Here is a 16825-nt window from a genome sequence, read left to right on the forward strand (position 1 = left end):
TGGAGATCTACATAAGACATTGAAGAAGGAAGATCCCCTCTTCTTCGCCGCTTGCATTTACTTGCCAGCACATCTGTTGGAATCTACTTCTACAGAAGACCAGCTGAAACAACTGGCCTCATGGGCCTGAGCAACTAACTACTAGATCCTTGGACTTCCCATTCACAGCTGCCCATTGTTGGGGAGTTGGGGAACAGACTCAAAGTCATCATAACAAATTCCCTCAATACAGAAGGACATTCCATATTCTGTGACTCTAAAGACCCCTGACTAATACAGTTGGTACGAACATAAATAGCACAGCCATTATAGGGCTCAATATAGAGGTTCCTTAGAAAACTAAAATTAAAGGTACCATCTTCTCCAGCAGTTGTAATCTTCCTAAGCTACAGGAACCTAAATCATCATACTGCTCAGTAATCTGTTTCTACTGGGTGTGGTGGCACAGGCAGAGGCAGGCAAGTCTCTGAGTTCAAGGCCAGCCTGGTCAACAGAGTGAGTTCCATGTGGGCTAGAGCTACACAGAGAAACCCTGTCTCAAAAAAACTAATAATAATAATAATAATAATAATAATAATAATAAATTTATAGAGTATTATTATTAAAAACTGGCCATGGTGACACATGCCTTTAATCCCTGCACATTAGAGCATGTGGATCTCTGTGAGAACAAGGCCAGCCTGGTCTACAAAGCTGATGAGGACACTCATCAGGACAGCCACAGCTATGCAAAGAGACTCTGTCTCAAAGAAAGAAAGGAAAGAAGGGAGGGAGGGAGGGAGGGAAAGAGGGACAGAGGAAGGAAGGAAAACGAAACCTGCCCATTCATGCTGATTAAGCACTATTCACAACAGCCAAGATATGGTATCAGCCTATGTATCTATCAATAGATTAACAAATGAAGAAAGCATGGTATATATAGACAGTATTTTTCCGCTATTAATTAGAACACAAATGTTATTGGTAGAAGTACGAATGACACTTCTGTAAATAACCTCAATACAATCACCAGCTCACCAAGTTGGACTTGAGTGGAATCCTTTGGTCTGTTGTCAGTTCCTTCCTGGGGTGAATAGACATTTTTTTTTGTTTTCTCAAATTTCAAGAAGCTATAGAAAAAGTCAAAGGTCAGAGATTCTGCCTTTTTAGGCTTCCCTGGTTGGCAAACCGATGACTTCTCACATTTCAGTACCCTTCTCTACGTGCATCCATCCCACTTATATGCAAATTCCCTCTTATTAAACACACCAGTCAGAGCTGGGCGTGGTGGCGCGTGCCTTTAATCCCAGCACTCGGGAGGCAGAGGCAGGTGGATTTCTGAGTTCGAGGCCAGTCTGGTCTACAAAGTGAGTTCCAGGATAGCCAGGGCTATACAGAGAAACCCTGTCTCGAAAAACAAAAAAAAAAAAAACAAAAAAAAAAAAAAAACAAAAAACAAAAAAACAAAAACAAAAAACCACCAGTCAGATTGGGCTAGGGCCCAGCCAAAGGCCTTATTTTAAGTGTTATGCCCTTAAAAGCCTTGTCTTCGAATATAGTCAAAATTCTGAGGTATTGGGGTATAGTGCTTCACTATACGGATATTAGGGGCTACAATTACCCTGTGACAGCCAGCGTTTCAGTTGCCGGCTGTAGATCTTTTTGTAGTTGGTTCCCATGCATAGTTTCATGTAATCTTTGTGGGAGCAGATGAGAGTGTCTCTCCTCCCCTTCCTCTTTTTCCTTCTCCTATTTGTTTTGTTTTTGAAACAGCCCTGACCCTAGGAACTTACTATGTAGACCAGGCTAGCCTTGAAGGTTACAGAGATCCTCCTGCCTCTGGCTTCTAAATGCTAGGATTAAAGGCGTTTTTGGATGTCCTGGTCCCTAGTATACAGTGAAGAAACCTTAGACCAACGGTTCTCAACCTGTGGGTCGCGACCTCTTTGCTAAACCTCTGCTCCCCCTCTCCACCCACCCCCCAGGAGTATTTATAGTACGATTCATAACAGTAGCAAAATTATAGTTATGAAGTAGACACAAAAATAACTTTATGGTTGGAGGTCACCACAACATGAGGAACATAAAGATCCACACCACTGGTAAGGTTACGAACCACCGCTTTATACAGTCTAAACTTTGGAGGAACATGGGAGTCTGTATCTATTGCCATGCATTATTAGAATTAATCCTTAATACTGATTAAAGTGGGTCACTTATTTGAGACAATAATTCCAGTTCCCAAGACAGCAGTTTCAGCGCCTGAGAAAGGATGTGGCAAGATCCCCGCCCCTGGGTGGGAGTCCTGGTGGGCGTGGTCTCACCTGGCTTTAAGGAGTGGGGCCGGAAAGCCGCCGTGCCGTAAAGAACGCTACACGTCGTGAAGAGTCGTGGCCGGAACAGCTGCTTTACGGCTAGCTCGGCTTCCCGCAGGCGTGCAGAGCTTGCCGCGGCTGCTTTGCTGCACGTGTGGCGCTGTCGGCGGTTCGTTTGGTAATCTCTCTTATTGGCTTGGTGGTGCCACCGTGAAGAACGGAGTGGCAGCTTCGGCCTAGGCTCGTGAGCTCATGGAATCTGCAGCTGAGAAGGAAGGGACTCCGGGAGGAGGTTCCCAGAGGGTAGCGGAGGGGGCGCGGCCGAGGCCTGCGGCTGGTGGGGAGGGAGCCAGGGACTTAGACGGGAGCCCAGAAGCTGGCGATGGAGAGGAGAGGAACGGACTGGCAGGAACTAAGACCACGGAGGATGCGGAGGAGATAAAGATGGACTTAGCTGTGGTGAAGCAGGAAGTAGTAGACTGGTCGGATTTAGACAGTGGTGTTGCGGACAGCCAGTGGGTGAAGCAGGAGGTGGAGGGCGGGCCCGAGGTGAAGGATGAGAAAGGCGTGTTGGAAGTGAAGCAGGAGGCGGATAGTAGCCTGGTGGTGAAAGAAGAGGAGGTGGATGAGCCAGAAGTGAAGGAAGAGAAGGTGAAGGTGAAGGAGGAGGTGACGGACTGGGAAGAAGTGAAGGAGGAGGACTTGACCATAAAACAGGAGTTGTTTGTTGGTCAGAACGTAAAGGAAGAGCAAGTGATGGATGCAGCGCCTATAAAAGAAGAGGGTTCCCTCAAGAGCGAAGCGATGGAAGACGCGAAGGTGAAGGAAGAGCCCCAGATGAACCCCCGAGTGGGCAGCAAGAGGAAATTGGCTCTGTCAAGGTAGGGCGGGGAGAAAACCCAGATGGGAAATAGACTACTGGGTGGACGAGTCCTTAACAGCAGAAAGTGAGGTAAGTTAAACCAGGCGTGACGTGGGTCCCTGAAGTCTGAGTGGTGAAGTTCAGGTTGGGCGTGACGCTTTCGAGGACACAGTGTGATGTGACTGTGTCCAGAAGGGTATGGCCAGGTTAGGGAGTGAAAATTCTGGGCATCAGAAGGCCTTTGTGGAGCCAGAGCTTGTTAAATAAGAAACGCTTTCGCAGTCTTTCTTTTAGAGAGAATAGGATTAGAGGCGCCATCCAATATAAACCAAAAACCAGCAAGTGGGTAGACTAATAGACACATGTCAACTTACTCTTGAATTTATTCCGGGCTCCTATGAATGTTCGTTTCTTGGATGTAGTCTCTTTAATGTGCTCATGTGACAGTACAGAAGATCAGATTGTGGTCAGATTCAGTCTCAAACTCCTTGAGCTGATAGAACTGACTGGTACCAGGTACACTTTGGTTCTCAGTATCACCAGACCCTAGAAGACCGAGGACAGATGAATCATACCATTATTTGGGTGTTCATTCTGAATTCGCTGTGGAACTGGGGAAAGGGCACACATTGCTGCCAGTCTGGGATTCATCCTTCCTTGTTTCTCCGGTGTATATGTTTTTAAAATACTCATATGTAGCTCATGGATTATACTTCTAGACACACACAAAGTCTCCATGAATCACAATTTCAAAAATCGCTGGGCGTGGTAGCGCATGCCTTTAATCCCAGTGCTCAGGAGGCAGAGGCAGGCGGATTTCTGAGTTTGAGGCCAGCCTAGCCTGGTCTACAAAAATCAGCAATTCATATTATTCTCTTAAGTCCTGTAGAAAAAAATGGGCGGGCCAGTGACTTCTTTCATACAGTTTTCTTGAATTGCACGTCATTGTAAATGTCATTTTTAAACATTTTCATGATTTCCAATAGCAGCTATCATATACTTTATCAGAGTTGCTTTGACTACCTGCCTGTAAACTGTGAAATGCCCTTGAGTCCAAATTCTAAGACCGGAAGGACATACATAGAGTTGATTTTGCGTGTTAAGTCTCAGGTGCACTCTTACAGGTGTGAGACTTGTGGGACAGAAGAAGCGAAGTACAGATGTCCACGCTGCATGCGCTTTTCCTGCAGGTAGATATGTAGCTTCCTACCTCACTCCCTGCCTGTGTGCACTCTGACTTCAGGTACAGAGCTGCCTCCTGTTTGTTTCTTCAGTTTGCCCTGTGTAAAGAAACACAAAGCTGACCTGACGTGCAGTGGAGTCCGGGATAAGACCGCTTATGTGTCGCTGCAGCAGTTTACTGAGATGAATCTCCTGAGTGGTAAGTCACTTTGTGCACCACCCAGGGATGCCTTCTGGCCACTGGCACCGTGTCACTCGTTAACTTGTCCATTCTGAAATTACAAGACTATAGATTTTTGGAAGACGTGGCAAGAACGGCAGACAAGGTTTCAAGAGATACTTTCTTGAAAAGACCAAAGCGCAAAAAATATGTAAGTATTTCTTCTAATCTTTTCAAGTTCAGATCTCTTCCACCCAGTTTATTCATTTCTCAGTTGTATCAAGTGGTCACTGCGCTGTGGGGCTATTCTGGTTATTTGAGATGGATCCAAGTACTTACCCTCAGGCATTTGTACTGTAGAGGGGAGGTAGTTGAGTGGGGGAGTTGGGAGGTATAGAGCAGCAGATAGAATTTCTTACAGATGTAAGTGCATGAGGAAGTTAAGATGGTTCAAGAGAGTAAAGAGAACAGGGTGCTTGAGGGGCATGGACTACGCAGAGTGTGATTATCAGCACAGTGGTAGAGATGAGCTTTCCTGAGACGGGACAGATAGGCAGTGGACCTAATGGTATGAAGTGGACAGTTGGAGACATTTAGAGGGAAACTCTGAGTGGAAACATAGGCAGAAGCGGCACAGACTCGGCATTCAGGAGGAATGTATAGCAAGACTGACTCAGAAGTGCAAAGACGCAGGCTGGGAACAGGACGCCTGTGCTCCGGGGATTAGCAGGGCAGGGTAACCGAAGCACGGTGAGTAAGGAGGGATGAGGGAAACCTGTAAGAGTTTCCAAGCATTCTGAGTAAACATGAGACTAAGGGAGGTGGGGCGTAATGGCGCCTTTAATCTAGCACTTGGGATGGAGGCAGGTGAGTCTCTGAGTTCCGGGCCAGGCAAGGCTACATTTGACCTGTTCTCAGAAAAGAAAACACAAAATGCCTAGAGCCTGGAGAGGCGGCCCAGCAGTTGAGAGCACTCGGTCTTACAGGGAACCATGGGCTACACAGAGATGTACAACCCCTGAGATTCTGGTTCTAGATGCTCCAACGCCCTCTTCTGGCCTCCAGCAGAACCAGGCACACACAGGATGCACATTCATGTGGGCAGACACATAAAGTAAAAATACATTTTAATAAAAGGCTGGCTTTCACTTGGTGTCGGGGAGCAACAGTGGGGGTTGGAAGCATGAAGGACAGCTGCAGAGGGTGGAGGTCATGGCAGCAATGCTGTTAGAAATCATTGGAAAGTGGTTCACAATTTTCACAAAGTAGTTAAACACAAGAAAGAAATTGATGAGTGAAAAATTCATTAATAGTGTGATTGAATCAAAGACCGTTTTAGTAGAGAAGTTAGGATTTTCAGTAACTTTGACACAACTATGTTATTGGTATAGAGATGCTGTTACACATGCAGAAAGTTACCAGGTAGCAGTTCTTAATGAACATCCCTAAATTCTATTATATTATAAAATACAGTGTACATTAAAACACTCATAAAACGGAACTATAGCGTAATGCTATAACTTGCATTGGGCCTGGGAGGGGACCACTCTGGCTTCCCTGGAGATCCTTGCTACCCTCTGGTGTGCTGACCTGGTGACCTTTCCAAAGGGTTGTCTTTCATCCATACCATTGCTTATCCTAGTGTTTATAAACTTTGAATTTTCAGTAATTAACAAAAAACAAAAAAGCTGTTTTTGAAACATTATTATTGGGAATCTTTTTGGTTTTGAATTATGGTTTGTCTATGCACTTGTTTTTCTAGGATTTATACCTAAACATGAAGTTGTTTTGTTGTGATATGACCATGTCATTAGTGTGACTAGATGTTAGTAGAACTTATTTAGTTAGTTTTCATTCTGACCAATTATGTCTAAATGTGGTCCCGCTAAGATTGCTCTCGGATTGATTGTAGACATTCGATTTCCTCTTTGTGAGCGAGTGCTTAAGCATTTTGTTCTTTTTGTTGGTCAGCTTTGTTACCTCTGTAACAGTAACAGTAACAGTGTGGGCAGGCACATGCCATGGCACATGTATGTGGAGGGCAGAGGACAACCTCTGCCGCTTCCTTCTTTTGCTTGTTAGAGACAGGATCTCTTCTCCTGTCTCTAGCTCCCTCCCCTCCACAGGCGACTGCGAGAGCAGACTCTGCTAACACGGAGCTTTCTGTGTCTGTGATATCCAACTCAGCTCTTCCTTCCAGCTCTTCTTACCCGCTGAGGGTCGTCAGCCCTGGCGAGCCGTCCTTGTCTTTACCAGTTTATAAGAAAGAGCTCTTTGTGTTTTTTAGATATTGGTCAATACTTGATAGAATGTTATAAGACTATTTCATATGCTTTATCTTTTCATTCTTTTGGTGAACAAACTATTTTAGTGTACGATTTCTTTTGCTTGTCTCCGTTATAGTTAGTAGTTTGTATGTTTATAAGGAGATTCTTTGCTGTATGTGATGGTCAGCAGCACTGCCGTTTGGCTGTCCCTTTGAACTGAACATTTTCTATGTTGAAGTTACAGAGGTAATTGTTTTCTGGAAGCTTTATGGGATTACATCTCACAGTTTTGCCTTTTTCTGGAATTAATTGTCAGTATCATTGAAACTGAAACTCATTTGATTTTCCACATAGATACTCCACTTCCTAGCACCATTTCCTGGAAAGGTCATCTTGCTGCTTCCTCTCAAGGTCACCTTTATCATAAGCCAGGCAGTCATAGAACAAACGCTTTGGTCAGGTTGTAGCCTGTCTGCGCCATCTTATTAGTCTACTTATCAGTCTTGTATCTCTGCTACACTCTGACTTATTGTAGTGTGTTTCACTCAACATGTGGCATATTTGCTTGGGAGAGACAGAGAGTCATTTGAGGTATTTGGCCTTGTCACGTATTCACCCAGCCATAGATCGATGTGTTTGGGGTAAAAATTAAATCCATAGTGAGCAGCCACAAACCTTTTTCTTACCGTTATTACTCCCTGCATTACCTCTTGACTGCTGTCCTCAGAGCGTCGGGCATAAAGATTATGTCACTGAGGCAGGCAGAATGTGTGGATGTCGTATGCAGATGTCACACCATTTATGCATGGACTTGAGCTTCTGCAAAGCCTGGTATGCATCAGTGCTTCTAGGGGACAAGAAGAGGCTCTCAAAGGCAGGGTTGTTGCGTGTGTTATTTATTATTTCTGGCTTTCCTTGCTTACAGTATTCCTAGTGGGTAGAAGCAAAATTACTTTTTGGCCCCTATGGCATGGTTAATTTCTGCTTCGTTACTTTAAAGCTAAATTACTAAGTGCATCAGGAATTAGTTCTTCTTTGACTTTATGAGGTCACCTTTTCTTCTAAGCCAGTGGTTCTTGGCCTGTGGGTCACTACCCCTTTAAGACCATTGGAAAAAGCAGATATTTACATTACAGTTTGTATCAGTAGGAAAATTACAGTTATGAAGTAGCAACAAAAATAATTTTATGGTAGAGTATCGCCCGCTATAACATGGGGAGCTATGTTAAAGGGTTAGAGTTAGGAAGGCTGAGAAGCACTGCTCTCAGCTTCTGTCTGCTTTGCCCAGTAGTAATTAATGCTGCAGGGCTTTGCACTGTGCTTGTGGAGGTTCTAGTTCTACTGCTCATGTTTCGATAAATCTCTGTGTCACAGTTGTGTTCTCTCTTGAGCAAGTGTGGTAACTTGGGAGCTTTTGCCAGCTCATAAATGGTTTTAAGGCAATTTTTAAATATTCTTATCCTTATATATGTATTTCTCCCATTGCTTGGCTATGTTTTCATGGAAAAATTCATCTTTATAACTACTGCCGTTACTAAAACCAAAGTCTGATGACTTACAAAATTACATTCCATTATTTTTGTAATTTTCTTACTTAGCTGGTGATTGCTAACCCTTTTCCGTGGACTTATGACTTGACTTTCCAACTTGGCATTACAACTCTTAGATTCCTATCCGCTTAACTAGAAAACTTGATCCCCCACCCACCCACCCCCCCATCCTCTGGGTGATCTTGTGTCTTCTTTAACTCAGTAGAAGGCTTGGTTGAGCTACTTTGAGATTGTCCAGTTACCTCCTTGAGCTTAATTACTAACTCAGAGGGAGTAACATATGTTAGAAACAGGTGTCAGTATATCCCATTTTGTACCTTCTTTGTATACTATTATCTGAATATGAATTGTAAAGCATTCTGAAATTAACTTTTATTTGGTTTTGTTGTTAGCTGTTCTTTATGAAGAATCGTGCCCGAAAGCAAGGCATTTACTTGAGGCTTCTACCCAATGGATTTAGCAAGAGAAAAGAGAATTCAACAGTTTTTGACCATAGGTAGGTGTCTCACTTTTACTGTATGTATAGCTGTCATAATTTGATAAGGGACAACCTATAAGGTTTGGTTTGCTTTAGAACATTGTAAACAAACGTCAGATCTGTAAACTGTTCCTGGATGACAACAGAAACTGATAATTGCATGTCCTGTGACTGGTGTGAATGTCCAAGAACTTGTATGTTGTCCTTGGAGAAGCTTCTCAAATGTTAATGTACATAACAAACCAGTAAATATCCTTGTGATTTCATCTCAGTGAGTTGGAATGTGATAACATGTATTTCTGACAGTGCCTCAACAATATTTGTGGCTGGGCTGGAATTTGATAGTGTGCATTTCTAATGGTGCCCAGAAACGTTCATGGCTGAGAATCCTACTTGGAGGAATCCTACTTTTTGAGTGTCGTGAAGTTTTCTTTGAGACCTAGAACATCATGGAAGTATTTGGGGAGCTTAACTTCAGATCTCGGAAGGGTGGTAAAAGCTAGTTTCCTTGGACTAACTCGTTCCTCCTCCTCCTCACTCAGCACTTTGTACCTTGGTGCAAGGTTAACACCCCTATAGACTTACTGCCTCTGTTTTGTAGGCAGGTCTCACTGTACTGTCCAGACTGGTCTCAGAGTTCTGACTCAGGCACCTCCCACCTCTGACCTCCGCAGGCCTCACTGCAGTGTCTGTGGCCTCTTATGGACTTTGGTCAGTTGTTTTAGAGGGACCTTGTTCTCCCGTTGTTCTCCATCTCTTTTCTTCTTTCTCTCCTTCTCCTGACTCCTCTTCTGCAGTGTTCCCTGAGCAGAGGGATTTGATGCACATACCTTGCTTAGAGAGGTTCCAAGCATGCATGCTCAGGCTTTCTCTCAGGCACTCACCTACCCTCCCTCCCTTCTTCCCTTCCTTCCCTCCCTCTCTGTGTTTTGTCTGGCTGTGAATCTCTGTATCTGACCCCATCTGCTGCAGAAAGAAGCCTCTCTGACTATAGCTGACTAAGACACCAGTACTCAGTACTCAGTACTCAGCCTGTGTGATTAGCTCTACTCTCAACCTGTATTCTTGTATGGCCTAAGGACCAGTTCCCCAGAAGGGCCCAGGCTTCACCTTCCTCTGCCCCACCCAGTTCTAGACAACCCCTAAGCCCTGTACTTATGGTCAGTAAGTACTTATTGTTCTTGTACCTCCTACTTAGAACTGTGAGTCCTAAACTTCTTAATCCATCTTTTGGACTTGGGGTTTGGTTTGGTTTGGTTTTTTGCTTTCTACAGATGTATATATCATCTTTATAGAACTTATAGATCATAGAGACATGCCCGTTGTCAAAATGTGAATTAGTATTTAAGTGTTCCGGTTCTGTTTTAGAAGTTAGCCACTAGGTGTCCCTCTTGTAAAGACTTAACAAACATTTTACAAATTTAAAAACATTTTATTCCTTAGATACAATTATAGCTTTCTTGTTATATCGTGTAACATGCCCATCTACTTGTTGGTTAACATAATTGCAATGATTTCCTTAAATAGTTGTGGCAATGCATTTCTTTAAACACAGGATTGTTTTTAACATGGTATCTATGTAAGTGTAGGTTTGTACATTCCTATAGCTTCGCTTTAGAAAGGAGCAAGGATAAGTGAAACGGTGAGTCTTGCAGTTGTGGAGAACAGGTGGGCTTTACAGTGAGATTCAGAGGGCAATATACTACAGACTCAAAGTTGTGCTGAAATGTTGAATTCTGCTATTCCTTTTCCATGTGGCTTTTAGATGTTACAGAGGAATTTCAGAGTGACTGTGGGGCCTTCTAAAAACACTGGGAAGAAGTAGAAGCCTGATTGTTCCCCTGCCCGGCCTCTCCTGACTGTGTCCATGACAGCAGGCAAGGGAGCTCTGTGACACTGCTTCCTAGGGCATACATTCCCGCAGTGCTGCTCAAAGACTGTCTCTGGAAAACCTAACACTGGTCATGTTCAGTCGTCATGCTTTACCATGATGGCCACCTACTCAGAATATTACAGCTTCTTGCCCACTGTGGTCAGGGCCTCGGGTGGTTACTTTGGCTGTTGGCAGGATTGCTGGTAGTTTAAATCTGTAATCTCATCACCTAGCCTGTGTCTGAAAGTCTGAAATGTTTTGTTCTTCCGTGGCTAGAAGTTAACATCTGCTTTTTTTTTTTCCAATTTTTTATTAGGTATTTTCTTCATTTACATTTCAAATGCTGTCCCTGAAGTCCCCTATACCCTGCCTGCCCCCTGCTCCCCTACCCACTCACTCCCACTTCTTGGCCCTGGCGTTCCCCTGTACTGGGGCATATAAAGTTTGCAAGTCCAAAGGGCCTCTCTTTCCAGTGATGGCCGACTAGGCCATCTTTTGATACATATGCAGCTAAAGTCAAGAGCTCCGGGGTACTGGTTAGTTCATAATGTTGTTCCACCTATAGGGTTGCAGATCCCTTTAGCTCCTTGGGTGCTTTCTCTAGCTCCTCCATTGGGAGCCTTGTGATCCATTCAATAGCTGACTGTGAGCATCCACTTCTGTGTTTGCTAGGCCCCGGCATAGTCTCACAAGAGAGAGCTATATCTGGGTCCTTCCAGCAAAATCTTGCTTGTGTATGCAATGATGTTAGCGTTTGAAGGCTGATTATGGGATGGATTCCTGGGTATGGCAGTCTCTAGATGGTTCATCCTTTTGTCTCAGCTCCAAACTTTGTCTCTGTAACTCCTTCCATGGGTGTTTTGTTCCCAATTCTAAGAAGGGGCAAAGTGTCCACACTTTGGTCTTCGTTCTTCTTCAGTTTCATGTGTTTTGCAAATTGTATCTTGAGTATTCTAGGTTTCTGGGCTAATACCCACTTACCAGTGAGTACATATCATGTGAGTTCTTTTGTGACTGGGTTACCTCACTCAGGATGATACCCTCCAGATCCGTCCATTTGCCTAGGAATTTCATAAATTCATTCTTTTTAATAGCTGACCAGTACTGCATTGTGTAAATGAACCACATTTTCTGTATCCATTCCTCTGTTGAGGGACATCTGGGTTCTTTCCAGCTTTCAATCACTCTGCAACCTGAATTGCTACCTTTTTAAGCAGAGCAGAGACTATGTCAGGTATTTCTCATGAATAATGGGAGATGCCTTGTGTGTTTGCTAGTTAAAGAAGATCACTACATAGGTCATAGATACTCTTTGCTTGTTTCATGCTCACCATGGTAAGGCCTGATGTTGAGGGAGGGGAGTTTTCTTGGCAGGCCACTTCTCTATGCCTGCTGCCTGGGTATCAAGGAGGATCTATATAGTGATGGGACTGTTTGCCATGTTTAGGGGATTCAGCTCAGAGCACCTTCCAGAACTAACTGTGGGCGGTTCTGAAGCTCAGAATTAGGCTTGATGAACAGAGCTGTTACTTCATGGACCTTAGGGTATCCTTATTTTTAAAAAGCACCAGATGAGTTTGAAATCTGCCTCTGGTTGAAAACTACTGGCCTATGTACCTACTAGCTCCTGCCCAACTTCTCAGCAGCCTCTGCACAGTTGAGTACTACTGATTGGAGTGGTGACATACAGGGCGCAGTAGATGCACAAGTCTCACTGCCTGGGAGCACAGAAGAAAACCAAGAAGAGCAGTGTGCATCATGACCACATCCCTGACAAGGGGCAGGTGAGGGATCTATGGCACAGCTCATCTCATCAGGTAGATCAGATAGAGAAAGACAGGGGCCTAGAAGTGGGGCCAGACTGTAATGCTCAAGGCTGGTAACCCCAGCATCCCGTTCTTCCAGCTGTACCCACCTCTTAAGGTGCCATAGCCTCCCCAGGCTGGACCACCGGCTAGAGAGCATCTTATTTATTTCATATTCTGACCTCATCAAGGTCCAAGACTCATTTAAAAGGAAGGGGAACAGGTTTGTACTCTGCTGGTATGATAGCAGCTCCAAAGGCCTAGGGACTTTAAGACAGTGGAGGTAGTTTGTGTGTCTAGAGGGCAGGGTAGTGAGTCCTGGTGGGCTGCGGACAAGCCTGCCGTGCTACACCAGGGATGAGTCATGGTGGGCTGCGGACAAGCCTGCCATGCTACACCGGGGAGTTTATTGAGGTAAACCCCTTGGACAGGCGATCTGTAGTCTGCCCCTCCTGATTTCCTGCTGATTCCTAGGGTGTCTCCCTCTTTGGCGTCCCCTCACTATCTGTGCACATGTACACACAGCTCATCTGCTCTCCATCCTGTCTCTCGTGCCTGAGTTCCTGTAGTACTCATTTTCTCCACAGTTAACATGAAACAGATGTCGGCATTTAATACCACTTTTTGGTATGCATATATCTGCTCATCTTCCTGTCTGTCATGGTGTCCCCATAGGGGCGTGTGAGTATTTTGAAAGGTATATTTGGTGTGTGTGGAACCTTTGATACTTTTTAGAAAAACTTGTATTCCTGAACCTTCCGTAGTAAGGAAGTATGTATGTGCACTCTTGGAGGCCAAAGGAAAGCCCTTTGGAACTGGAGTTTTAGGTAGTTGTGAGCTGTCTGATGTGGGTGCTGGGAACTAAGGCTGGGTCCTCTGGGAGAGCAGCAAGTACCACTGCGCCTTCTTTCCAGGCCCAGAGACTACGAAGTCGTAAGAGAAGCAAGAAGGCTTCACTGGTGATCACATGGGGAGACAGAACACGCCAGCCAGAGAGGAGCACACGTCCATAATCCACTAACGTGTGCATGGCAGAGGCCGGTGCTCAGCTGTGTCTCAGAAGCTCAGCTCAGCACTGGTGCTGAGGAAACGGGAGCCCAGCACAGGACTGTCTGGGGAGCCATTTGTATCTAACACTCAAGTTAAGGTTCAGGCTGACATCATGTCAGTGTGGTACTCAAATACTCAGAAATACTTCTCAAAAGCACAAACAAAGCTAGACGTGGCAGCACAAGCTTTAATCCCAGCATTTGGGAGGAAGAGCCAGGTGGATCTCTGCATTTGAGGCCAGCCTGGTCTGTCTACAAATTGATTTCCTGGACAGCCAGAACTACACAGTGAAACCCTGTCTTGAAATCATGGGGGTGGGGGGAGCAGAAGAACGTACAAGGACCAGTGAAATGGCTCGGTGAGGAAAGGCGCCAAGTCTTAGGCATCTAGTTTAATACCTAGGGCCAACATAGTAAGAGGAGGGAACCGGCTCCACAGGTTGTCCTCTTGACCTCCAGCTGTGTGCAATAGACAATACTGCTATACTCAAAAAATAGCAATAAATGTAAGCAAAGAAATGACAATTAAGTCTCTGTTGCCTCCCACATTGAGGGACTATAAGCGTGTGCCTTGCTATTTATAACATATTTCTAAGCAAAATACCTTTGAGGCTATCAAAATAATTACATACATAATCCAGGCCTCATTGGGCCTATCTGTGTGTCTATGGGTGTCCAGGCCAGGGGTCAGTCAGTGCTCCTCAGTCACTTGCCATGTTTGTTTGGGGGGGGGGGGGGTGTTTGTTTTGTTTTTTGAGAAAGTATCTCACTTATGTGCCACCCACTGAGTGGGCTAGGCTAGGCCATGAGCCCCAGGGGTCTGAACCCAGCAGACACATCATTTGCCAACTGAACCATCTACCCCAGCCCCCCAAGTAATAATCTGTAAGGAGACGACAAGTTCAAGTGAATTTCTTTTTTCCCATTTATTTATTTATTTATTTATTTATTTGATATTTTCTTTATATACATTTCAAATGCTATCCCGAAAGTTTCCTATACCCTCCCTCCGCCCTGCTCCCCTACCCACCCACTCCCACTTCTTGGCCCTGGCATTCCCCTGTACTGGGGCATATAAAGTTTGCAATACCAAGAGGCCTCTCTTCCCAGTGATGGCCAACTAGGCCATCTTCTGCTACATATGCAGCTAGAGACACGAGCTCTGGGGGTACTGGCTAGTTCATATTGTTGTTCTACCTATAGGGTTGCAGACCCCTTCAGCTCCTTGGGTGCTTTCTCTAGCTCCTCCATTGGGGGTCCTGTGTTCCATCTTATAGATGACTGTGAACATCCACTTCTGTATTTGCCAGGCACTGGCATAGCCTCATACGAGACAGCTATAACAGGATCCCTTCAGCAAAATCTTTCTGGCATATGCAATAGTGTCTGGGTTTGGTGGCAATCCCTGGGTGGGGTAGTCTCTGGATAGTCCATCCTTTCGTCTTAGCTCCAAACTTTGTCTCTGTAACTCCTTTCATGGGTATTTTGTTCCCTATTCTAAGGAGGAATGAAGTATCCACCCTCTTCCTGATTTTCATGTGTTTTGCAAAATTGTATCTTGGGTGTTCTATGTTTCTGGCTAATATCCACTTATCAGTGAGTGCATATCTAATGACTTCTTTTGTGATTGGGTTACCTCACTAAGGGTGATATCCTCCAGATCCATCCATTTGTCCAAGAATTTCATAAATTCGTTGTTTTTAAAAGCTGAGTAGTACTCCATTGTGTAAATGTACCACATTTTCTGTATCCATTCTTCTGTTGAGGGACATCTGGGTTCTTTCCTGCTTCTGGCTATTATAAATAAGGCTGCTATGAACATAGTGGACCATGTGTTCTTATTACCAGTTGGAACTTCTGGGTATATGCCCAGGAGAGGTATTGCTGGATCTTTTGGTAGTATTATGTCCAATTTTCTGAGGAACCTCCAGACTGACTTCCAGAGTGGTTGTACAAGCTTGCAATCCCACCAGCAATGGAGGAGTGTTCCTCTTTCTCCACCTCCTCAACAGCATCTGCTATCACATGAATTTTTGATCCTAGCCATTCTGACTGGTGTGAGGTGGAATCTCAGGGTTGCTTTGATTTGCATTTCCCTGATGATTAAGGATGTTGAACATTTTTTCAGGTGCTTCTCAGCCATTCGGTATTCCTCAGTTGAGAATTCTTTGTTTAGCTCTGAACCCCATTTTTAATGGGGTTATTTGAATTTCTGGAGTCCAGCTTCTTGAGCTCTTTGTATACATTGGATATTAGTCCCCTATCAGATTTAGGATTGGTAAAAATTCAGGTGAATTTCTAATAGAGAAGTATTTTAGTTTTTAAAAAAATGTAAGGATTACTTCCAGTGTTTATCTCACTATTATATGGTTCTTCTCATTAAAAATATCTTTGGTTTTAGTCTTGGAAAATAACAAATCAAATGTGAAAGATTTATTTAATGCAGACCTATTCTTAAATAGGAATGAAGGTATTTCATGTCATACTCTGAGACTTGGACGTACTTTCCTGCCTCACTGCAGAGCCCTGCCCGTGCCCTAGGACTAGTTAGCATTCACTGTCTTAATGTTTCCTGACGATGGAGGTTGTTTCCACTGGCCCTACTGTAGCAGCGGTGCAGTGAACGGTTACCCATATCTTACTCCTTGCCCGGTCCTTCCTCAGTATAAATTCATAGGACTGAAACAGATGGGCAAAAACCAATACAGTTTTAAATGATAAATTTGTACTTATAGCTTTTTGTGAAATTGTGCTGCCAGAGGCTTTTATCTATGTGTATTCTGGCCAGCAATGGACAGTGTATTTTTCTCCATATTCCTGGTGCTACTAATTTTCAGAGTATATCTGTAAGCCTGATAACCACCACGTTTCTTTCTGTGTGCATTCTTTGCATTGCATTTGAACAGCCCTGCAGCATGAGCAGTTTACCATTTATCAGGAGCTGGTGGCTTTGGATTTGTGGATTCCTTAGGATTCTGAGAGAGCTTCAGGTTAAAATGCAGTGTTTAAGAATAAAGTCAAGAATAATTGAGTGCATGATCATAGAGCCCTCTGCCAGTGTCCTCATCTACATATTTTATTGAAACTTGGAAAGGAAAGGATTATCCCTCAGAGTTCCAAGTAAGTGAGGGTTGATAAATATGTATAGCTCCTGGGTATAAATATTGCATAATATTTATATTCCCTATTTCATACATGTTTTTCCATCAATTTTTATATTTTTTCTATCCTCCCCCTTCTCCCCGGGGAGCCTTTCAGACACTCATTGCCCCTGTGGAGGCTCTTGCAGTAAGGTTTTGTTGACT

The 16825-nt window shown here is 44.2% G+C and overlaps 1 protein-coding gene across 6 annotated transcripts in view; it reads left to right on the forward strand.

Annotated features, from left to right (window-relative positions):
- The first annotated feature begins 2379 nt into the window (after positions 1 to 2379).
- Positions 2380 to 16825, forward strand: part of Znhit6 (zinc finger, HIT type 6) — a 29045-nt gene continuing 14599 nt past the window's right edge. Inside the window, exons 1-6 of one of the 6 annotated variants that reach the window (XM_006501439.2) lie at positions 2380 to 2463; positions 3030 to 3175; positions 4281 to 4346; positions 4431 to 4537; positions 4624 to 4709; positions 8708 to 8811. In XM_006501439.2, the coding sequence (XP_006501502.1) occupies positions 3051 to 3175; positions 4281 to 4346; positions 4431 to 4537; positions 4624 to 4709; positions 8708 to 8811 (488 nt within the window). In that variant the 5' untranslated portion in view covers positions 2380 to 2463; positions 3030 to 3050. Of the gene's footprint in view, positions 3176 to 4280; positions 4347 to 4430; positions 4538 to 4623; positions 4710 to 8707; positions 8812 to 13385; positions 14046 to 16825 lie in introns of those variants that run through there. The other 5 variants (XM_006501436.4, NM_001346521.1, XM_006501437.4 and 2 more) reach the window with 5 other exon arrangements.

Source organism: Mus musculus, chromosome 3 (genome assembly GCF_000001635.26).
Source record: "Mus musculus strain C57BL/6J chromosome 3, GRCm38.p6 C57BL/6J".
In the NCBI taxonomy this organism is placed as follows: Eukaryota; Metazoa; Chordata; class Mammalia; order Rodentia; family Muridae; genus Mus; species Mus musculus.